This window comes from Schistocerca gregaria, chromosome 2 (genome assembly GCF_023897955.1).
Source record: "Schistocerca gregaria isolate iqSchGreg1 chromosome 2, iqSchGreg1.2, whole genome shotgun sequence".
In the NCBI taxonomy this organism is placed as follows: Eukaryota; Metazoa; Arthropoda; class Insecta; order Orthoptera; family Acrididae; genus Schistocerca; species Schistocerca gregaria.
In genome coordinates this window covers 306,090,587-306,114,860 of record NC_064921.1, presented here as the reverse complement: position 1 = coordinate 306,114,860, position 24,274 = coordinate 306,090,587, and the positions used below count along the sequence as shown (strand labels likewise).

The 24,274-nt window shown below is 45.7% G+C and overlaps 1 protein-coding gene across 1 annotated transcript in view; it reads right to left on the bottom strand.

Moving 5' to 3' along the window:
* Window positions 1-24,274, bottom strand: part of LOC126336930 (rap1 GTPase-activating protein 1) — an 824,097-nt gene that overhangs the window by 519,508 nt on the left and 280,315 nt on the right. Inside the window, exon 2 of the mRNA XM_050001102.1 lies at window positions 9,285-9,378. Within this exon, the coding sequence (XP_049857059.1) occupies window positions 9,285-9,378 (94 nt within the window). The remainder of the gene's footprint in view (window positions 1-9,284; window positions 9,379-24,274) is intronic.

Below are 24,274 nucleotides of genomic sequence, written 5' to 3'. Positions count from 1 at the left end.
CTCTGACAGAATTACAATGGCATTGGCGATCCTCAAAGTTTTTATTTCTTCTCTATGGATTTTAATTCCTACTCCGAATTTTTCTTTTGTTTCCTTTGCTGCTTGCTCAATATACAGACTGATTAACATCGGGGATAGGCTACAACCCTGTCTCACTCCCTTCCCAACCACTGCTTCCCTTTCATGCCCCTCGACTCTATATGTATTAAACAAATGCTTTTAATAAATTTTTCTGCCGCAGTGTCTCACTACCCTCTGAATCTGTGTCTGTTCTTAAAACTGATCACCAAAAGAACAAATGACTTCCTCTATTCATGAAAACGTCTGATGTTCCCTATCTTATACCCTCCAGCTGCCTTTATTTGACTGTAATTTTTTTTTTCTCTCCATCATCCCTTGGCCAATATTTATTCGTTTGTGTCACCTTATTTATTCGTTTATGTCACCTGATTATTTCGAAACTTTGTAAAACACTAATATCGCAGTTTGGAGGGATCGTATCTCTGATAAAATGTTTCAAATAGCTCTGAGCACTATGGGACTTAACTTCTGAGGTCGTCAGTCCCCTAGAACCTAACAAACCTAAGGGCACCACACAGGTCAATGCTCGAGGCAGGATTCGAACCTGCGACCGTAGCGGTCGCGCGGTTCCAGACTGTAGCGCCTAGAACCACTCGGCCACTCTGGCCGGCTATCTCTGAATAAGAGCCTTGGCTATGGAGATCAGTTTAGTATTTGGTGGCAGCTGTTTATCTTCTGCGTCTCAGATCCACAACCTATAGGAAATAAAGAGGGCTCAAGCTCCCACCTACATACAGATGGAGAAATGGGGCACTATTGTATCTGGAGTAGGATATGAAGGAAAGAAGCCACATCGTATTTCAGGAGCCATCCAAATATTCTCCTTCAAGGGTACTCTAAATCTGGATGACACCACTCCTAAAATGGTGTTGTCTGGGGTTGTAAACCACTGATCCTGCTTTGTTGGGATGTGCTACCACAATGCAGCGCGCCTACTCAGTTAGCACCCAACAACAAAGACGAGCTATGCTCGCACAGTCCTTACAGGGGACAGCTCTTCAAATGACAGACGAGGGGTGGCCGTCTTTTGTCTGGTCACCAGGCGGCAACCCAAAATAATACCAGCATTATCCTGGCGCCCAGGCAGTATTTAGAGCGAAGACCAGATTACACTCGACCATTTTCCTCGGAGAGCATTTCTTGGGACAGGAGCCGAATGAGGAAGTATTTCCATTATCTGGATCTCACTCTGGGGGCGCCGCTACAACGACACTGCCGTTCTTCGCTTCGAGAAGCTGCCAGCTAAGGATGTATACCACGTGTGGCCCCTACACTGAGGAGACGTGGCTTCTGACACCATGACCAGCAATTGGATTTTGCGAGATTTTTAAATGAAATAGAGAATGGGCAAGGAAAGGGAAAGGATGGGTGGGAAACTCTTGGCCGGCCGCTGTGGCCGAGTGGTTCTAGGCCCTTTAGTCTGAAACCGTGCGACCGCTACGGTCGCAGGTTCGAACCTTGCCTCGGGCATGGATGTGTGTAATGTCCTTAGGTTAGTTAGGTGTAAGTAGATTTAAGTTCTAGAGGGCTGATGACCTCAGATGTTAAGTCCCATAATGCTCAGAGCCATTTGAACCATTTTTTTTTTTTGGAAACTCTTGATTTCCAGCTACGTAGGGCACTGTGGTAATGCAGTGGCGAAGGTTGAAAATTTGTGCTGGACCGGGACTCGAACCCAGTTGCTTTGCTTCTCTAGAACAGTTACCTTAAGTGCCTGAACCATTAGGACACGTTTTCTGTCCAACCCAAATTCTCAACTTATCAAATGCTGCAATGGAGCGTCCCTCTTCCAGTAACCACCTAACCGCAAACTGTTAATTCCCGTAGGAGTTCGCACTGAAACGAACGTCGAGTAGGCGCCGCGCTGCCTGTTCTCACAGAGACTTCCTGGTAAATTTTACGTGCAGCAGAAGCAGCCCAGTGTTGTTATACATACACAAAGCCGACTTTCTCTCAGACTCTACAATCGATAGAGGTGTCACGGAAGTGATATACTACATTCATATTCAGGAGGACGACAGTTCAAATCCACATCCACTCATCCAAATTTGTGTTTTCCGTGACTTTTCCTAAATCGATTAACGCAAGTTCTGAATTGCTTCCTTTGAAAAGACCGTGGCGTGTTTCCGTCCTTGAGCTCGTTCAATCCGAGCTTATGCTCTACAGACTGACTCTCGACGGGGGACGTGAAGCCCTCACCTCCCTCCGTCTTTCTTTCAGCGTCAAAAGCCAACGCATATACGGGTAGGCTGTTAAAAAGGAAAACTTTGTACTTCGTGGCAACTGAACAATCAAATATGCTTCTGTGTGCACGTTTTAAAAGTTGACTGATTGTACAGCATTTTATACAGGGTGTTACAAAAAGGTACGGCCAAACTTTCAGGAAACATTCCTCACACACAAAGAAAGAAAATATGTTGTGTGGACATGTGTCCGGAAACGCTTACTTTCCATGTTAGAGCTCATTTTATTACTTCTCTTCAAATCACATTAATCATGGAATGGAAACACACAGCAACAGAACGTACCAGCGTGACTTCAAACACTTTGTTACAGGAAATGTTCAAAATGTCCTCCGTTAGCGAGGATACATGCCTCCACCCTCCGTCGCATGGAATCCCTGATGCGCTGATGCAGCCATGTAGAGTGGCGTATTGTATCACAGCCGTCCACAATACGAGCACGAAGAGTCTCTACATTTGGTACCGGGGTTGCGTAGACAAGAGCTTTCAAATGCCCCCATAAAAAAAGTCAAGAGGGTTGAGGTTAGGCGAGCGTGGAGGCCATGGAATTGGTCCGCCTCTACCAATCCATCGGTCACCGAATCTGTTGTTGAGAAGCGTACGAACACTTCGACTGAAATGTGCAGGAGCTCCATCGTGCATGTACCACATGTTGTGTCGTACTTGGAAAGGCACATGTTCTAGCAGCACAGGTAGAGTATCCCGTACGAAATCATGATAACGTGCTCCATTGAGCGTAGGTGGAAGAATATGTGGCCCAATCAAGACATCAGCAACAATGCCTGCCCAAACGTTCACAGAAAATCTGTGTTGATGACGTGATTGCACAATTTCGTGCGGATTCTCGTCAGCCCACACATGTTGATTGTGAAAATTTACAATTTGATCATCAGAATCGAGGACGTACAGTACATACTAACGAAATTAAAATGAGCTCTAACATGGAAATTAAGAGTTTCCGGACACATGTCCACATAACATCTTTTCTTTATTTGTGTGTGAGCAATGTTTCCTGAAAGATTGGCCGTACCTTTTTGTAAGACCCTGAATACAATTTACAAATTTCTACACGCGATTCAAAATAAATACACATGCCTCGGGGAACGGCAGTAATCTATTTATTTTATCCGGCATCTGGATTAAAATCGTTAATATGATTTACTCACCCTTGCAAATGTGCGACAATGTAAGCGTATATTAGATTCCTAGTACTGAAAAATTATAATCCGAGTTTCTTCCAAAATGGTAATCACGTAAATAGCAACTGAAATGATAGTGTATTCATTTTAGTGCTTTTTAGGAGTACTTACAGAATATATCGCCCTTTTACCGAATGCGAACGTCCTATTAATACTCTAAAACATAGAGATACAGTTACCCCCATTGGTGATTTTCTTATTTTGTGACAACATTCACAGGTCTTCCTTCCCACGAGAACTTCGTATACCAATACGCAGTATCCCTCCTTTCGATGCCTATAAAAACTGAAAAGACAAATGCAGTGCGGTGCTAAACAAATTAGTAGAAACGTAACCATACAAGTGAGAAACAAAGTTAAAAAGTGTCGGAACTCATTGGAATCATGGCGTCTTTGCTGTTCTTGTTGTTGTTTAGGAACGCTTTAAAGCCCTGATACAAGCTCTACATTTCATTCCAAACAATCAAGCAATACTTTTTGGGAGTGAAGCTGCCTTCATCGAGTGCGTTAGTTCCTCAAAACATTTAATCATTTACAGGATGTTTTGCTACGAAAGATAAAAGTGAGCGTTTTGCACCAGGTACCTGCCGTGTAGCTCTTCGGCGTAAAACATACGAGGCAGAAATGTGGTTGCTGCTTTAATTCCTTATATGGTTCCAGACTTCTCTGTATTTACTGCGAAGCAAAGTCGCATGTAAGAATACTGACCTGCAGTTAACAACACATCAACTCTTCAACTTAGTTCCAAACTATAAACAACGCTGAAGTAAACAGCAGTTGTCGCTCTTGTTCTTACGAATCTTCCTTCATCCACTGCCACCAGCCGCCATCATGATGGTGATCTGAACATGGTCTAAATTATAGACCGAAACTGATTGCTAACCATAATAAACATTTCTTGCGATCAAGACCCACTGAATTTTTAAACGAAAGTAGCTCTCAAGGGGAAATATCCATTCCGTTCAAAGCTCGTAATTGACAATGATATAATGGAATACCTCAGAAGTTAAGTCCCATAGTGCTCAGAGCTATTTGAACCATTTTGTAATAGAATAAGTAAGTAAGTTTAACTATTTAGAATTTTTGATATCCTACGATCAAGCTGAACGTCTGAGAAACAGATAAATTCCTACTGCCATGTGGCACTGCAAGAAAAACGCTAACAAAGAAAAAATAGAATATTCACTTTTTTTTTAAAAAAAAGTGGTACCTTTTCCTTTACTGTTGTTCTTTTTGTGTGAATTGGGCTCTGAACGGAAACAAGAGAATTTCGAAACACCACGAACTAAATTCCTATGAATTACGACTGGCTATATTGTCAGATAAAATGTAAATGCCGTGTGACTAGGGCCCCCAATCGGGTAGACTGTTCGCAGGGTGCAAGTCTTTCAATCTGACGCTACTTCGGCTATTTGCTCGTCGATGGGGATGGAATGATGATGGTTAGGACAACACGACACCCAGTCCCTAAGCGGAGAAAAACTCCGATCCAGCCGGGAGTCGAACCCGGGCCCTTAGGATTGACATCCTGTCGCGCTGACCTCTTTTTTTTTCATTTTGTGTTTGGTCGCTGCGGACGTCACATGACATCCGTTCAAGTTCGTTTGTTGAATCTTCCACTCAGTTTTTTTTTTTTTTTTTATTACAGAGGCCAACCAGCTCTCTGACCGAACACACTGAGCTACCGTGCCGGCACCACTCAGCTAACGGGGACGAACTATTGTCAGAGATGAAACAAGAAACGAGATCATGTGACAGAAATAAAGGAAATTCAGAATAAATGAAAATATAAAAGATTAGGAAACAGAGAGAGTTTTAAGTAAAAGTAACGAGAATGGTGGCCCTGTCCGACAAGAAAGCCAGGAGAACAGAAAGTTTGTTCTCGGGAGAAGAGCAAGAAAGAGTAAGAGAATGAAACAACACTGGCGAAAGGGAAACAAAATTAAGAAGTGAAGGTGATTATGTAGTCGTTGCCCATAAGTAGGTGAAACGGTCAAATAAAAAAGAAAGTAGAGATCAGAGAGACAAAGAACACCTTTTACCCCTCATCTCTTACGAATGGAAAAGGCCTGTGAAAACAATTTAGCTCTGCAAAGCGACGCCGGAGAGAGATACGGAACGGTCACAGTGGAATTCCTCTTTGAACAGAACGAACTGCGCGAAGCTTAATGATGATGATGAAGACGTACAGTTGGTTGAACACGCCTGTCCGCCGGCAGCCACGGCCGGAGTGTTCTGGAGACGCCCCGTCCCGTCCCACGGTTGAGCCGGCCAATTGAGCGCCTCTGTTACGGCTCGTCCGTCTGGCCACGTTGTCCGCTCCCATTACGTCTTGACTGGCCGACCATTACAACTGCCAGCCGCTGAGCGCAGCCGAGGCGCAGCTTCTTCAACGGCAGGCACTGTCCGCAGACAGCCACAGTCGCTAATACTACTTCTTCTTCCCAGCAGCCAAAGAACGTGGACCAGGGCATCGGACGGTGGACACATTACTGATAGAAAATGAAGATGGATTGTGACAACTATCAGCTCGCAGATACAAGTCAGTGTGAGAAGCCTGACTTGTATCTGCCAGCTAATGGTTGTTACCATCCAGCTCAGAGTGGAGGAGTACTACATACCATGGTTCACAGGGCCCACGTTGTCTCAGACCCCGAAAGTTTGGCAGCTGATCTATCACATCTCGAAGTCACCTTTCGTCGGAATGGTTATAGTGAGAGGCAGGTCAAACGTGCGTTGCGCTATCGGCCTTCTGTGCAACGGGTGAGTGACGATAGCAACGAAGTAGCACCGAAGTCTACGGCCTTTCTGCCTTACGCAGGAAGCATTTCTAACAGGATTGGCCGTATTTTGCGGAAATATGATGTGAAATGTGTTTTTCGACCACCTTTTAAGATTAAGGCCCTGTTGGCGTCCGTAAAAGATGATCTTGGTTTGCGTAAGGCTGGTGTCTATCGGATTCCTTGCAGTTGTGGCATGTCATATATTGGTCAGACAATCAGGACTGTGGAAGACTGGTGTACTGAACATAAGCGTCATACACGCTTAAAACGGCCGAGCAAATCCGCTATTGCAGAACATTGCCTCGACACCGGTCATCCTATGAAATACAACAACACGGAGATTCTGGCTTGCACGTCCAGCTATTGGGACAGTGTCACTAAGGAAGCTGTTGAAATCAAACTATCAAGCAACCTTATGAACAGAGATGGCGGATTTTGTCCAAATGCTGCTTGGAATCCGGCTCTGTCTCTCATAAAAAAACAGAGGGACAGAATTAGTGCTACCTCACCATTTGATTAATAGTCACTTTCGATATTTCTAATGTTGGTTATCTTTGGTTGTGTGTTGACTTTGCGGTTACTTGTTCTGTGTGTGGTATCTTCCTTGTTTCTCCTCTGTGAATCGAGGCATTAAATTCCCTTGCACATTGCTTCGTCCTTGCTGTTGTGCCTTGAGAATGGTAGAGTCTGCTCCTGCCGAAATATCGGCACTGGTCGACAATGTCACCCGGCAACAAACCCGTAAATTATTTGAACATTCAATTCGCCGGGGAAAGTTAAGGTCTCACATTGAGAAAACTTTCGCTCACTTCCACACGGATAACACAACACATAGGCAGTTTGGGTACTCATATTCCGGGGGAGGCGTCGAGTTCGGGGGGTGGTGGGGGGGGTGGAATCAGTAAGGGCGACCCTTTTAATTAACCATGCCAGATCCCTTACTAAACATGCCGACATGTGCCGTGACAAAGGCACAGAAAAAAGGAAAAGACATATGTTGTCATTAATAACAGACTAAGGGAACAGGTTAAACATTTTCTACTTAGGTTTCGGTGCCACATGTGAGTATGACGAAGACAGAGAGAAGAAATCAGTGAACTTCGGTTATTGCTTAAAAACAGTCTTGGTTGTAATTTAAGTTTTTTATTTTTCAATGACGCATTTTGCCTCATTTAGGCACCTTCAGGTTATCTTTTCTAGATGGACACGAGAGGCGCTAAGAACTGCATAACGCGTTCCCGTGAAAGGGATCAAGCGTTGTTGGAAAAAAAAGCTTAAATTGCAACCAAAACTGTTTTTAACCAATAACTGTTAATCATTGGTTTGCTGTATGCCACATATGGATTGGAAGAATTTCTAGTGAACTTCGCTATTATAGCCGGAACAATAAATATATTTAAAAAAATAAGGAAAGAAACAAGATTGAAATTCTGCTTAAAATTTGTCATAATTAGAGATTGGAAGGAGCGATCTGTACTTCCTTTATGGAACTTTTAATAGCCAAGATCGCATTCAGTACTATTTATTCCTTATGACCCGTTTCAACAGTTAAGACTATCATTTCCTGATCTTCAAAAATGTTGTAGTTATTCGTCCTGTTCCATGTGACTGTATCACACATTCCATGCTGACAGTACGGTGGATGGTATGTAGTACATTCCACATAGGTTCGCTGAAGGTAAAAACAGACTTGTCAAAAATGAAAAGAACAATGTTAAAAAGCGTCTTGTGTAACCAGGAATGTCGAAACACATTACATACCGCTGATACTTCTTGGATGTTAAATTATGTAACAGTGCACGTAACATGTGCACAGACGTCTGTCAGCAGGAAAGGGACGCACAAGGGCGGACAGGTTTTGAAAATCAGGAGTCAGGGAAAACTGAATGTATTTGATATCCTCAGTGAAATACAGCAACATAGGAGAAATTGGCACGAAGACCTCGAAAGAATGAGCGCAGAAAGATTATCTCTCCAGATTAGAAGATTTTACTTACTTGGGAGAAGAAGTCAAGAAAGACGATGGAAGCTATGGGTACCGGCACCGAAAAAAAAGGAAGGAAGAGAGAGAGAGAGAGAGAGAGAGAGAGAGAGAGAGAGAGAGAGAGAGAGAGAGAGAGAGGGAGGGGAGCTATACTTGGAGATGATGACTAAGAGGAACAAATGTACCACATTAAAAGGACGAGACGAAAATTCAACATTGCTATTATCGACGTGTTAACAGCAATAATTTCATCATCGTTTGGATTTGGTTTGGAGCTCTGACGTAGGTATGTTTGCAGAGTCAACTCAGGTCAGCCTATTATGCAAAGAATTGTTCTCTATAAATATCCAAATGTGTTTCACGACTTTTGTGTCATTATCAGCAGTTTCTTTTATTCAGTTGTGTGAAATGCAAAAATGTTGTAAGTACTAATTATTCTAACTAAATTTCGCATAAAGCGGTTTATTTCTGTTCTGGTTATTACCTTATTTGTTACATTGTTGAAGTCTGTACGGCCCTCTTCAGTTTATTGTACGCCTTACCTTGTCACCTGCAACTAAATGATGTTATTTTGGGTTTGGCTGGCGTGGTAACAATTCGGGAACAATATAGTCTGGCTTTACGGTTTGGCTGTCCACATCGCTGAGGCCACCCCGCGGCGTCCAAGGTTCGTGCTGACAGTGGCATGTATAGAGGAGGTTATTGAGGACAGCGCGGTTCAATTAACCCTCTCTTCGGCGATTCCGTGTTGGCTACTTTTGCAGACTGTTACTCCTGCAACTATCGTAAATTCTGATTTACATCTTCAGGGAGCACATGTCTGGCGCCTCTGTTAATATCTAGCACTAACCGTTCAGCTAGCTGTACCACAGAGACACATATGGCATCCAACATCGTCAGAGCACATCTTTCTTGGAAAGGGTAACGTGACGCGTTTACTGAGGTCGGAGGATTTGGTAGGCAGACACAGTGGACGGAGCGGAGATAGAACTCACCTTGATCTTGTCCTGCTGGCCGGTGTCTGGCGGGTCGCTGGGTGGACTGGGCACGTGGCTCTGGCAGTACAGCTGGCCCTCCATCTGCTGCCGCCTGCAACACACCCACACACACCAACACTTCAGTCAGTCTGCTGTTTATCTGGCGGCGCGCGCCGCGAGGTGCACCGTGCTTTTTAGAGTGCCCTGCTGCTTCCGCCCGAGGCTTGTGCTTAGCGAGTGACGCTGGCCAGTTGCACTACTGTCACTGGGACACACTCCACACAAGTTCTTCGCTCTTCCCCTACGTGTCATAGGGCATATTGCAGTGCTACCAGAGGAAAAGAAGACAGGAGTCCAACGATCAAAAATAAAATCCTATGTGCAGGGAGAGACTATATTACGTATGTTAAATTGACTGTTCACCACTGTCCAGGCAGAGGACAGGGACTATAGAAAGAACTGTTGGGTATTTCCCGTGTAAGAGGTCCTGAGTGGCAAAATTGTCTAGAGCGAGACGAAGACGCTGTCATCCATATTTCTGATGCACAAAGCATTTTCCACCAAGAAAGCGTGTCATTTGGGTCTGAACCCTTGTTAAAGTGTGTATGTGCTGTTTTTTTTTAACTGGAGCCTTCGGCTCTAAACAACAATAGTAAGGGACAATCGAAGAGAAAAAGAGTTATTGCAGGAATAACATTTGTTTTCTTTATTGTAATTTTAAAACCTTTACAGAAAGGTAGGCCGGCAGCGGCCTATCTATGCCGCACTTGGCCACATAAAAACATACATAAAACAAGAAGACATATAAAGAAAAATACATGGAGCATAAAAACAGGAGACATACATATTAAAATAAAATAAATGAAGGCGTCCAAGGACGCACTGTTTGTATAAAAACGTTCAGCACTGTACATAACGGAGACACAGAGTTTCACACGTGAATGGAAGAGCACTGAAGAAGAGACACTGAGTACCTGACGGGAAGACAAATACTAGCACAATGGTAACGATCTCCGGCGCGCTATAAACATCTGTGCACACGAAAAAGCCGGGGGCCTGCCAGAGGGGAAGGGGAGGTTAGGAGGGATGGGGGGGGTAAGATGCCAGTGGGAGAGAAGAAGAGAGGGGGAGGGGTGACGGTAGAGGGGTATGTGGAAGCCTGGGGAGGGGCGGAGGGGAGGGTGGGAGGATGGGGGAGGAAGTGAGGAACGAGAGAAGGGAAAGAGGGAGCCCTGGAGGAAAAAACTCATGAGGAGGAAGGGGAGGTTCAAAGCTCGTAGGAGGGATAGGTGGAGGGGACGAGGGCATCATCAGGGAAGGGGAGTTGGCGGAAGCCACCTTTGGCGGGTGGGATGCAGGTGTACAGGCGCGGCAGCAGACAGGGGTAGGAAAGGATGGGAGAGAAATGTGGGTGAGGGGGATCAAGTTTACGGGAGGTGTAGAGGATCTGTATCCATTCAAGCAAGAGGAGCAGGTGTGGGAAAAGAATTAAGTCATAGAGGATCCGCATGGGGGTAGGGAGGCAGATGCGATAGGTGAGACGGAGCGCATGGTGTTCCAGGGTTTGAAGGGACTTGTAAAAGGTAGGAGAGGCGGAGACCCATTGAAAAACATGATATGTGATTTCCTTTAGACATGTTAATTGACAGTTCTACGATAAGCCGAGAAATGGCAGCTTCACCTCCAGTTTCAAATTCTAACTAATGGCAGCTTTTTTCAGGATGTGTCCAACTAAACAGTGGCACGAGCCAAAAACACCGCTGCCAGTAGTACAAGGGGCAATGTATTTTTTTCTCAATCAGTTTCTGTTGAAACAGTGAGAACATTGTGGAACAGTTGCATTTCAGACCTTGTAGTTTCATGAAATACCGATAGGTGGCGGAGCTATATGTAGCTTTGAAAATGGCATCTGTAATGGAGGTGCATTCCAAGCATGGAACTGTCACTGAGTTTCATTCGGCGGAGAATCAGAGCATCGCAGATATTTATAGGTGCTTGCTGAATGTGTGCAGAGACCTGGCGGGGAACAATGCCATGGTGGTAGTTGGGCGAGGCGTCTTTCATCATCGCAAACAAGGTCGCGCAAACATGCCCGATCTCCGGCATGCAAGCGGGCCTCACACGTCTGTGTCCTGGAAATCTGGAACGTGCAGACAGTCTCATTTGAGGTGACTGACGGATCACAATCAAAACCCCGCTGCGCAGCTGGACGTTTCTTTTTGGTAGTGCTGACACACCAGTCCACAAATAGCGGTATTTAAAGGTGTGTATAACTGCTGTGTTGCTCACCTCGTAACAGAAGACCATAAAGAGCAACGAAGGAACATCTGTGCAGAGTTGCTTGCGCGCTTCGAGGCTGATTGTGATAATTCTGTGTCAAACATCGTCATAGGCGATGAAACATGGGTTCATCGCTTCGAGCCGCAAACAAAACGCAAAGTATGGAGTGGTGCAGCACCGCTTCTCCTCCAAAGAAAAAGCCTCAAACCCCACCCTCAGAGGGTAAAGTCGTGGCGGCGGTCTTCTGGGACTGTGACGGGCTATTCCGTTTAGTAGGGGGGCAAGAGAGGTTCTGGCGAATTTTGTTAGTGTGTGTTGCCTACATCAGGGGCAGGTATGTACTCGGGGTAAACCTGCCCCTGATGTAGGCAACCCACACTAACAAAATTCGCCAGCATCCCATTTGCCCCCCTACTGTCCTACACTTCTTAAGCATGTTTGTCGCCACAAAACTGCAAACAAATTTCTCCTTCTCCTTGATAACGCAAGGCCTCACATGTGTCTGCACATCCTAGAGGGGCTCACAAAACTTCACTGGACTGTTTTTCCTCATCCACCCCGGATCTCACACATTCAGACTTCGCAACTGTTTGGCCCACTGAAGCATTCCGTGGGAAGCAGTACGTGCATGATGGAGAGGTTACCGATGCACCAATACGTTGGCTATGACGTCGACCAGTGGAGTGGTACCAAGTGGGCAACACGGACCGTCCGGGTAAGGTGCGTGAGGCTGTCGCATTGAATGGAATTATGTTGAAAAATAGGGTTTCGTAGTCGAAAGAGTGGGGGATAATTTGATGCACTGCTTGCAGAAAGAAAACTGTGTTATATTACTTGCTGAACGCCCCTAGTACTATCGTTACCACGTCGCGCTTTGACATCGGTACCAGGAGGCATTCAGCTTCACTGTGGGCACGGGTCATAACATTCTGGATCATCACTATAGGCAGTAAACTGTTCACTCACTACGAATGGGTCTATCAGTCTTCATGAAAGTAGAGCGTCGTGACACTCAAGGTCTAAACTAGACTACTGTTCACTCAACCTTTTACTGTGTAACACGGGCACTTGAAGTCACCAACGATACAGCTGGTCATATTAAACGTCGCTTAGTCTTCAGGGGAATCAACGAACAAGTCTGATGAGCTAATGAGACTGACATGTTAATCCCAAAAACATAAACACTGATGAGACACTTCGGGGAATTTGTTGCGGTAGAAAGAGCCTGCCCGAAGATTGTATCAGCATTCACAAATCATTCCTCCGACTTTGCAAGAGAAGTCGGCAAACTTTCATAAATCTCTGTCTCTCTCTCCGCCGCTGCACGCTCCGGTGAACGGAGAATATGACGACTTATGTAATACGACAAACACAGAGGTCCAGTGGTTTACATACACCGCGATGAATCTGGCGATAAGGCAACGTCGGCGGACGCAGCGAATGCTGGTTACTGCCCGTAAACGTCGCCGTGAAATGTGACGACAGGGAAATAGAATCAGCACGCAGTAACTCACGACTTGCACTACTGAATGCATAATCAGGAATTAGCCCGACGTCACGGTTCGCCGAACCTCACGAACGTTCCGGACATCAGTTCAATTGATATGCAAATTTAATTGTTCCAAGGCTGTTACTGCCTCTCTTCGATCGTTGGAAGATGGAATTATCGCATTAATTTCGTAGCTGCGTTTATCCCGGAATGAAAAGTTACTGTCTATGTGTGTTACCTGCGCTAGGAACAAGTCTTATGCACACAACAGAGATCTGATTTTTAATTTTAAGCTTTAGTACACGCAGTGCTGGAACATCAGGTCGGGAAAACAGAGCTGGAATGTTGCTTCTGGGGACGGACCACGATGTTAATATTCGCCTGAAATATCTGTACTTGGAATGAGATTAATCCCAAAACATGCCACTGCCAAGCGAACGTTGCTGCAGTTTTGCTTTATTTCTTCCTAATTATTTCAAGTTTGTCGTAAAACTATTTTTTGAAACTAACCTTTTTTAGACTGAAGTCAGCTGATAGGTATTCCTGCATAAGGGAAATCTCTCTAACAAAGGAACCACTTTTGACAAAGCTTAGGTATCCGAGTAATGAGGGAATTAGTATATTTCATCAAAATATACAAGGTATTAGAGATAAAGTTAGTCAACTGCTTATAGGTGTTGACTCTGAAATTATTGTATATCTGAGCACTTCTTAAATAAGGAGATAATTCAAAGGCTTCCTTTACCAGGATACAGGTTGGCTGGCAGTTTTTCGAGGAGCTCTTTGCGGTGTGGGGGAGTAGCCATGTATATGAAAAACGGCATCCCATTTGAGTCAATTGATGTTTCAAAGTACTGCACTGAAAAGGTGCTTGGATGTTGTGCAGGCGTGGTTAAATTTAATGGAGCCAAACCTCAAACTGTTGTTATTTGTAGATCCCCAGACTCCGATTTCACAACATTTTTGCTAAAGCTAGAGGAGGTTCTTGGTTCACTTTATAGGAAATACAAAAAGTTAGTTATATGTGGTGACTTCAATATTAATTGTATAAGTGATGTTTTTCAGAATATAATGAGGTTTTTCTGCCAACAGAATGGGTCTGCTTTTGATTGTTAACATGTAACTCGCAAATCATTCGCTTTGCAATGTGTAGGAAGATCCGTCATTGATGTCATATACATTGTGCACTCATCATAACTGAACGGCCAGAGATTTTATAATGCGTAAAGTGCTGTTTCTACGATTTTGTTGTAAATTTTTATAGTTTTATTTCGAGGTGCCCCGGTTGATACGGCATATTCTGAGGCATCAGGGAATCACCAATTTAGTATTGGAGGGCAGTGTGGAGGGTAAAAATCGTAGAGGGAGACCAAGAGATGAATACACCAAGCAGATTCAGAAGGATGTAGGTTGCAGTAGGTACTGGGAGATGAAGAAGCTTGCACAGGATAGAGTAGCATGGAGAGCTGCATCAATCCAATCTCTGGACTGAAGACAACAACAACAACAACAACACATATGCAAACCGTTAATTATATTAAATCCACATTCAGAGCCAGCTTGTTCCGCTTTCCTGTCTAAAACCCTTTTTCCTGTGAGGCTGGAGATAATTCCAGGGATATCTTGTAAAGTACTAAGAGGAAGCTGACGGGTGTAATAATTGCAGCATTGTCCAAGATTTATTTCCAGACAGTAAGTAATGTGTGTACCAAGTTTGGTTGCAATCGATCCGGGGGTTAAGGAGGAGCTTTTTTACAAGCGGCTCTGTCAGAGCACGCATCTGTTCCACAAATATTTAACGTATTTCACACTTACTTCACTTGTATCTGTAGCGAATTTCACGCCGCTCAATCGTTGTGACGTCATATCTCCTGAAGTAAGTGTCGTACAATTATATAATTTTGTAGGAACATTCAGCAGCATTTGTTATGAATAATTAGTAGGAGAAGTAATACGCTTAAATCTCTTGAATGATACGGAAGCTTCTCACGCACCTCAGTGCGTTCTCACTTCCCACGCCCGGGTTCCCGGGTTCGGTTCCCGGCGGGGAAAGGGATTTTCTCTGCCTCGTGATGACTGGGTGTTGTGTGATGTCCTTAGGTTAGTTAGGTTTAAGTAGTTCTAAGTTCTAGGGGACTGATGACCATATATGTTAAGTCCCATGTGCTCAGAACCATTTGAACCACGCACCTCAGTGTTCATGACGTTATATCTCTTGAACTACGTGTCGCAAAATTGTATACATTTGCAAGTATATTCACTGATATTTGCGAATAAAAACAACTTTCTGGGGACGGCAACCACAACTCAGAGACATTATGAATAACAGCAATAACACTCAATACTCAATAACCATTCAAATTATCATAAAATTATAACAATTAAAAAGTCAAGAATGACGAGGTGTTTGCAAACGCTGCACAGCTTAAATGAAGTTGCTTTATTCGCAGCTTCCAGTTTCACGTTAGTATAGACGCATCTTCAGGTTTACAATAGGTATATTTCCATAACAGAGACAGTTACGGAGTCCCAGCTTTCGTGAAGTCACGTTAAGAGTCAAACCATAATGGTCGGTTGTGATGATAAAATTGAGTACACCCGAAAGGTACTTGTTAAACAGTAAAAGACGTGACTGCTGAATGACCCAGGCCGGATAACAGCTCGTAGGATGTAAGATCCAGTAGAGACTAGCTTCATAAAATTGATGAAGTAAAACATAAAAAAATCCTGTGCGTACTTCCGTCGTATTGGTAATAGTCCGATGTGGCATAAGCAGACTGTGGAGGCTAGCAGTACATTCGATCTCTGAGTACTGTCTATAAAATGTGTCGTGAATACAGTTAGTAATAAAGAAGAATTAAAACATCATGCCTCTTGCGTCAGTATTAGTGCATAAGTAGCGAAAACGTATTAAGCCAAAAACCTTTTTTCATTTCATCCATCATTTCCTGGAGGCTGTCAGCGAGAAAAATTTTCGGAAATATTTGAAATTCCGAGTAAAGTTTGTGCAAGTCACTAAGTGCTATCACTCTCGAATACTGGGTGAACAATGTCTGTGTATTCTCTCGTTGTTGGCTACACTTCTTATTCACCCCCTTCCGCAACCCTTTGACGGACAGATGGTTCTTAGCCCAACAACGAATCTCTCCAGACAGTTGGTTGAAATCGGTCCAGTGGTTTAGGAGGAGATGTGAACATATATACATTAGTAAGCACTTACACTTTTATAAGATGTATGGATGTAGACGACGTTACTGCTACCGGCTTTGTACGGTCGCGCTGAAACCCTAATCACTTGCGTGTCCATGACTGAGTACTCTTCATGCCAAGTTGACGTTTGTTGCACGTCGCCTTCATGGTGTTGCAGGGTTAATGGCCGGCGGTGTACTTTGCATTCACTTCTCACACTTCCAGGTCGCAAAATGAATGGTTTGCAATAGCAGTTCGATAAAAAACAAACACAAGAATATCATCTGGCTCCGGCGCACCGAATCCAGTCCTGTTTTGCGTCTGCTGTTTCGTTATCGAAATGCGGTCACCTTACAGGGCACGTAATTCCGTAGTCCATTGTTGTACTGGAGTCGGCGGGGGAGAGGGGGTCAGTATAACTGGAGGTACGACCGATTTCGCCAGTGCTGGACGGCCCCTAGTTTATTTCGCTTGTCAATGGCCACGCAATCGGCAGTTACACGGCAGGCCGGCCCGCGTCCCTGCGTCTGCGCAGTGGCAACTTTCTCCCCGCGACCGAAGCCCCGCCATGGCGAGATAATTCGCTGCGTTTCTCCTGCGGGCCGAGCGGCCGAACAGCTGCTCTGCTATTGTCGCGGCAGCAGCACGACAACGGCGCTCTGTGGCCGGGGACCGCGCCCTACTGAACGCTTCGCAACACACTGTCGTGACACGTGGGCACACTTGACGCTTTACGACATCGTAATGGATTCGATGGCATCCGTCCAGAATTCCTGATTCGTATGGGAGGATATGCTAAATAAATGGATGGCAGAATTCTTCAGTAACATCCTATTGACCGCTCAACTTCTACTGGAGCTGAAGAAGGCGAAGATAATCCTTGTTTTGAAACGTGGCAAACGCAACAACGCGGTAGAAAGCTATCGCCCTGTCGCCCTTCTTTGCTGCTGATATATATAACCTTTTGGAAAGGTTGATATATAACAGAATAAGGAGCGCTATCGTAGAGCATATTCCAGTTGATCAGCCAGGCTTCAGGCCAGGATATAGCTGCTGCGATCAAGTACTCTCTTACATCCTTCATAGAGATACGATACCAAATGAAGCTGAAAACATTCGTAGCATTTGTTGGTCTTACTGCTGCCTTCGACAAAGGCCTTATTTATAAATTTCTTTGTGTCATATCACTGCGAAATCCGGAGACTTCAACCGAGTGTGAGTAAAACAGCCCTGTGTTTGGAAAGAAACTTCGTCCATTCTGTTGACAATAAAGAGTATCCACATTACTCTTCTCCTCAAACTTGCATACTGTCTCATTTTTGTGTCTCCTGCAGTGTTAGTTGTACCCCGGCTGCTTATAATTAAAGTGCATCTACTCACGGAGGTTCAGTGTGGACTATAATTATCGTATGCCAGCGAAACTTGTTAGATATACTAATGTGTTAATGCAGAGCCCATTTACGCTGGAAAGTAAATTAGTTCCGATTGTGGCCAACAGGTGCAACTACGGCTTTGTAATCTGTTGCCGGCTGGGGTGGCCGAGCGGATCTAGGCGCTATAGTCTGCAACCGCGCGACCACTACGGTCGCAAGTTCGAATCCTGCCTCGGGCATGGACGTGTGTGATGTCCTTAGGTTAGTTAGGTTTAAGTAGTTCTAAGTTCTAGGGGACTGGTGAGCTAAAAGTCCCATAGCGCTCAGAGCCACTTGAACCATTTTTTGTGATCGGTTTGTATGACAGTATACATCCACTCCGTCATTTGACACGCAGTAACGTCAGTCAACAGTGTGGCTATCGAGAAGAAAGAACGTGAAACTCTTTTATACGAACGGCAACAATTACAGTGCTGTATTGATTATCGCCGACTGAAAGGTCTGAGAAGTGGCCCGATGTCATTAATTGGGTTAAAATGGTTCAAATGGCTCTGAGCACTATGGGACTCAACTACAGACAGAGCAACTTTAACTCTTCTGTTGGAGGGCTTACGATGACTGAATATAGAAAAAAAATAGAAAATGTTGTACCAAAGTCAATAAATAATTTGCAAAAAGAACGAGATTTTCACTCGGCAGCGCAGTGTGCGCTGATATGAAACTTCCTAGCAGATTAAAACTATGTGCCGGAGCGAGACTCGAACTCGAGACCTCTGCCTTTCGCGGGCAAGTGCTCTACCATCTGAGCTACCCAAGCACGACTCACGCCCCATCCTCACAGCTTTACTTCTGCCAGTACCTCGTCTTCTACCTTCCAAACTTTACAGAAGCTGTCCTGCGAACCTTGCAGAACTAGCAGTCCTGAATGAAAGGATACTGCGGAGACATGGCTTAGCCACAGCCTGGAGGATGTTTCCAGAATGAGGAGGGAGCGTGAGTCGTGCTTGGGTAGCTCAGATGGTAGAGCACTTGCCCGCGAAAGGCAAAGTCCCGAGTTCGAGTCTCGGTCCGGCACACAGTTTTAATCAGCCAGGAAGTTTCAATTTGCAAAAACATTTACGCTCATTGTTTCACTAGTTAAAAAAAATTGTATACCGCTTATTTTATAGGCTGACTGAGAAGAATGGACCCTTAAGCAAAGTTCATTCTGTGCATCTGCGTAGCACGAATGTGTATTCGTGCAGTAAACCGACAGAACAGCTCACAGCTTCCCACATTTCTTATGGTGGTGTATCTGCAGCTTTTAGCTGTACCGCGTTTACAATGTCGGCTAACTTGGACGGATTGTCTATCGACGAGAGGCACCCCCCCCCCATAAATGGCGTGTCTGCGCAGGAGATTCGCGTGCTCGGCGGGTCATTGGCGATTACCAGAGGCACGCCGGCGGCCCTGTAAGGACAGCGCTGAGTCTGGAACAGCGGCCGCGATCGACACGAGACAACCGGAGCGCCCGCTGATTGCCGCACGGCCCCAGAGCCGCCACCGCCACCGGGGCAGTTTCCCATTTCCTCCGCTATTGTGTTGCGGACGTGAGGACGTGCGTGGAATATGTGCTGCGTTGCGCAAACAGGTGCGTGAGTCAGGGAGGGGCAGCCCTGTCTAGGAAAGGAGAGGCCGGGGCAAAGGTTGCTTAGTCACCGCCGGACAGACCTGCACGAGCTCTTGGCGGCATCGCCCACGGCAGGCTTTGTTTGCACAGAGCGCGGCAAGGGCGCTTCCGTCGACTGAAAGACACTACTCTCGTATCATATAATCCTTCCGTTGTTGTCGGGGCCGTCGAAACGCAGTATAGGAAAGCCAGTAGCGGTGTCATGGAGAGAAATCTAGTGTCATGGAGAGACAACAGAATAGCCAGAAGAGGTATCACGGAGACACATTTGCAAATTGGCAGAAACAGTGCGATGGAGAGACACTTGAAACAAGCTTACAGTATCGTAACGGAAAGTTAGTTTTAGAAAACCAGCTGCAGTGTCATGAAGAGGCACCTACAGAATGGGTGCAGCAGTGCCATTGTGCCTAGATAACAGAGCGCAGCATATCGTTCTCAATGGAGAGGTCTTCCGAAGTAAGAGTGATTTCAGATGTGCCGCAGGGGAGTGTCGTAGGACCGTTGCTACTCACAATATTAACACTGTGGTCAGAAAATATCTGAAACGCTTGTAGGGATGTTGCAGGGCAGGTTGTACTGAGATATGAATGTTAAAAAAAAGAAAAAGAATCGGTACGTTGCGCCGTTTTCGAGTTATTTAGCATTGAAGTTAGCCAATCAGATCGTCGCGCAAGTAAATTCAAGTTTCAGCTAAAGAGACAAAGCAGTCGTTGGGCAACACCGCCCCTGGCAGGCCGCTTGAATGCAAGCGCGCGTCGTCCCGATTGGCTAAATTCTATGCTAAATAACTCGGAAACGGAGCAACGTAACGAATTTCTTTCTTAACATTTATGTCTCAGTACAACCTGCCCTGTAACATCCCTACAGGCACTTCACACATTTTCTGACCACCGTGTATGAATGACCTTGTGGATAAAATCGGAAGTTCACTGAGGCTATTTGCGGATGATGCTGTAGTATATCGACAGGTTGTAACAATGGAAAATTGTACTGAAATACAGGAGGATCTTCAACGAACTGACGCATGGTGCAGGGAATGGCAATTGAATCTCAATGTGGACAAGTGTAATGTGCTCTGAATACGTAGAAAGAAAGGTCCTTTATCATTTAGCTGCAATATAGCAGGTCAGCAACTGGAAGCAGTTAATTCCATAAATTATCTGGGAGTAGGCATTAGGAGTGATCTGAAATGGAATGACCATACAAAGTTAATCGTCGGTAAACCAGATGCCAGACTGAGATTCATTGGAAGAATCCTAAGGAAATGCAATCCGAAAACAAAGGAAGTAGGCTACAGTACACTTGTTCGCCCACTGCTTGAATACTGCTCACCGGTGTGGGATCCGTACTAGATAGGGTTGATAGAAGAGATAGAGAAGATCCAACGGAGAACAGCGCGCTTCGTTACAGGATCATTTAGTAATCGCGAAAGTGTTGCGGAGATGATAGATAAACTCCAGTGGAATACTGCAAGACAGACGCTCAGAAGCTCAGTACGGGCTTATGTTTCGATAAAATACCTTCACCGAGGAGTCAAGCAATATATTGCTCCCTCCTACGTATATCTCGCGAAGAGACCGCGAGGATAAAATCAGAGAGATTAGAGCCCACACAGAGGCATACCGAAATCTTTCTTTCCACGAACAATACGAGACTGGGATAGAAGGGAGAACTGATAGAGGTACTCAAGGTACCCTCCGGCACACACCGTCAGGTGGCTTGCGGAGTGCGGGTGTAGATGTAGATGTAGACACTTGGAGAATGCCTCAAGCAGTGCAATGGAGAGGCATCTGCAGAAGACCAGCAGCAGTGCCATGGTCGAACATTTCTAGAAAACCAACAGTAGTGCCATAGAGATGTATCTGATGCAGAGACACTTCCAAAAGGCTAGCAGCAGTAACATGGGGAGACATTTCCAGAAAAGGAGGCTTCTGCAGAATGCCTACAGTAGTGACATGGAGTAACATTTCTAGAAAGCCAGCGATGGAGACGATCTGAAGAATACCTGCAGCAGTGGCATGGAGAGAGACTTACACAAAGGCACCACTTGTGCCATGGAGAGAGACTTGCAAAGTGCCAGAAGGGGTGGACAGAGACAGAACGGATAGCGAAACGGAGAGGAAGAGGGAGTAATAATGGATTTCCCTCATCCGGCAAGTTATTATAATGCGGTCGATTCCTAGGTTACTAACGCCGTATTCTACAGCCAGCCACTAAGGGTGTCTTTTGGTGTGTGTGTTGTGGTCCCTGGATTGACAGTGCAGGTTACAGTGGGACAAGTGCGGAACCGCGCTGCTGCTACGGTCGCAGGTTCGAATCCTGCCTCGGCCATGGACGTGTGTGATGTCCTTACGTTAGTTAGGTTCAAGTACTAAGCCTAGGGGACTGATGACATCAGATTTTAAGTCCCATAGTGCTTAGAGCCATCTGAACCATTTGAACCGTGGGAGAACAGCAATACACCATCCTATGAATAACAACCACACAGCATTAGTTCAGGCAGCTATTCATGGGATGGTCATTATTGAACAACATGTCGACGGAGGAACGTACCTAGACTTCCTGCAGACTACTCTCCCTGGGCTGATTGAGAATGCTCGTTTTCAATACTAAAAGTTTTGTGTTTTCTGCACGACAGAGCACCAGCGCACTTCCGCATTGCATTTCGCCGTCGTCTTCTTCATACGTCTGATAAGAAGCGGAAGCCCTTGAGCAAGGGCTGTCGTATCACCTGACTTAAACCCCCTGGATTAGAAAATTGCAACGAAATGCAGGAAGATCTGCAGTGGATAGGCACTTGATGCACGGAGTGGCGAATGACCCTTAAGATGGAGGAATGTAATGTACTCCGAATACATACAAAGAAAGATCCTTTATTGTACGATTATATGATAGCGGAACAAACACTAGTTGCAGTTACTTCCGTAAAATATCTGAGAGTATGCGTGCGGAACGATCTGAAGTGGAATGATCATATAAAATTAATTGATGGTAAGGCGAGTGCCACGTTAAGATTCATTGGGAGGGTCCTTGAAAAATGCAGTCTATCAACAAAGGAGGTGGTTATTCGACTTATACTTGAGTATTGCTTATCAGTGTGGGATCCGTACCAGGTCGGGTTGACAGAGGAGATAGAGAATATCCAAAGAAGAGCGGCTCGTTTCGTTACAGGGTTATTTGGTAAGCGTGATAGCGTTACGGAGATATTTATAAAATTCAAGTGGCAGACTCTGCAAGAGAGACGCTCTCCATCGCGTTGTAGCTTGCTGTCCAGGTATCGAGAAGATGCGTTTCTGCGTGAGGTATCGAATATATTGCTTCCCCCTACTTATACCTCCCGAGGAGATCACGAATGTAAAATTAGAGAGATTCGAGCGCACACGGAGGCTTTCCGGCAGTCGTTCTTCCCGCGAACCATACGCGACTGAAAGAGGAAAGGGAGGTAATGACAGTGGCACGTTAAGTGCCCTCCGCCACAAACCGTTGGATGGCTTGCGGAGTATAAATGTAGATGTACGTCTGGGGGAATTTCTAGTCTAGTGTATGCTTAACCAGTTCCTTATGTGCAGAACCTTCAACAGCGTGCTCATGTCGCCTGTGACGCCATTCGGAGAGAAGCCGGAACGTGCGAAAGAGTGCGGCAATTCATGATGCGATGTGTGAACGCGTGCACTGCACCCAATGGAGGCCACTTCGAACATCTGTTGTGACGTGGATGCGATACATCTCTGTACTGTTTTACGGCATGTTTGTCGGCATGGTCTGTTGTTGCATGCACATCGTCCATTTCTGGACAAATGTTCATAGGACCTTTTACCCTCCATTTCTCGTCAGGGGTCCGTCTCTGCAGTTTCTCGGTTTTATTAATGTACTCTCTGTATTTACAGGCAACGGTCTTGCCGCAGTTGATACACCGTGTCCCGTGAGATCACCGAAGTTAAGCGCTATCGAGAGTGGCTGGCACTTGGATGGGTCACCATCCAGGCCGCCATGAGCTGTTGCCATTTTTCGGGGTGCACTCAACCTCGTGATGCCTATTGAGGAGCTACTCGATCGAATAGTAGCGACTTTGGTCAAAGAAAACCATCACAACGACTGGGAGAGCGGTGTGCTGACCACATGCCCCTCCTATCCGCATCCTCCATGAGGATGACACGGCGGTCGGATGGACCCGATGGGCCACTTGTGGCCTGAAGACGCAGTTCTGTGCTCTCTGTATTCACGACTAGTCATCACGGCTTGTATACAATGCACTGAAGACAGCTACACAGTAGCTGAAATAGATCTGCAATAAACAGATTAAAATCTACGACCAGAGCTGATCTTCCTTCTATATTCGTAACCTTCGCACGTTAATTTTCTACAAAGGACGACCAAGCCGACACTGCTGCAACTTTCGGTATTGTAATCGTCGTCTACGCCAAGGGAATCAAAGATGGCCGTACTGTTAGAATTGGGTGGAGCGACCTAGCCTCGTGCTGATGGAACGACATACCCTGCCGTCGAAGGCCAGAGCGTGTGTCTGTTTTGCCGGAACCCGGGTGCTCCCGTATTGGATTCCGGCGCCAGCCTGCAGTCGCGCCCACCAGTTCAATATACCGGCTGTGGCGCTGCTCGCGAAGAAGTCTGCAGGCTGCAGGCGGCGGGCGTGCTCCACCTCCGGCAGACAATATCCGCCCACGGCGCAGGCAAACACTCCCTGCGCTTGTTGACGGCGGCCCTCATCTCGGGTGGGTGGGGAAGTAAAGCAGAGGGGGGAGGGAGATGGGGGTGGGGCGGTACAGTGAGACACAGTGCTGTGGCCGACTTGCCGAACTCTGGCGGCGGCGGCAACATAAACATCCCAGCGAGGCGACAGATCTGCGCCTCCGTCTCGAAGCTACGACGGCAAACAGAACTATTCGCCGTACCGCAACTCCTGGCTAAGTGGTTTCTCCGTAAAAAAAAAAAAAACTTTTACCACACTGCTGTCGACGCCCTAGATCTTTCTGCTCGTGTAGCAGTGCTT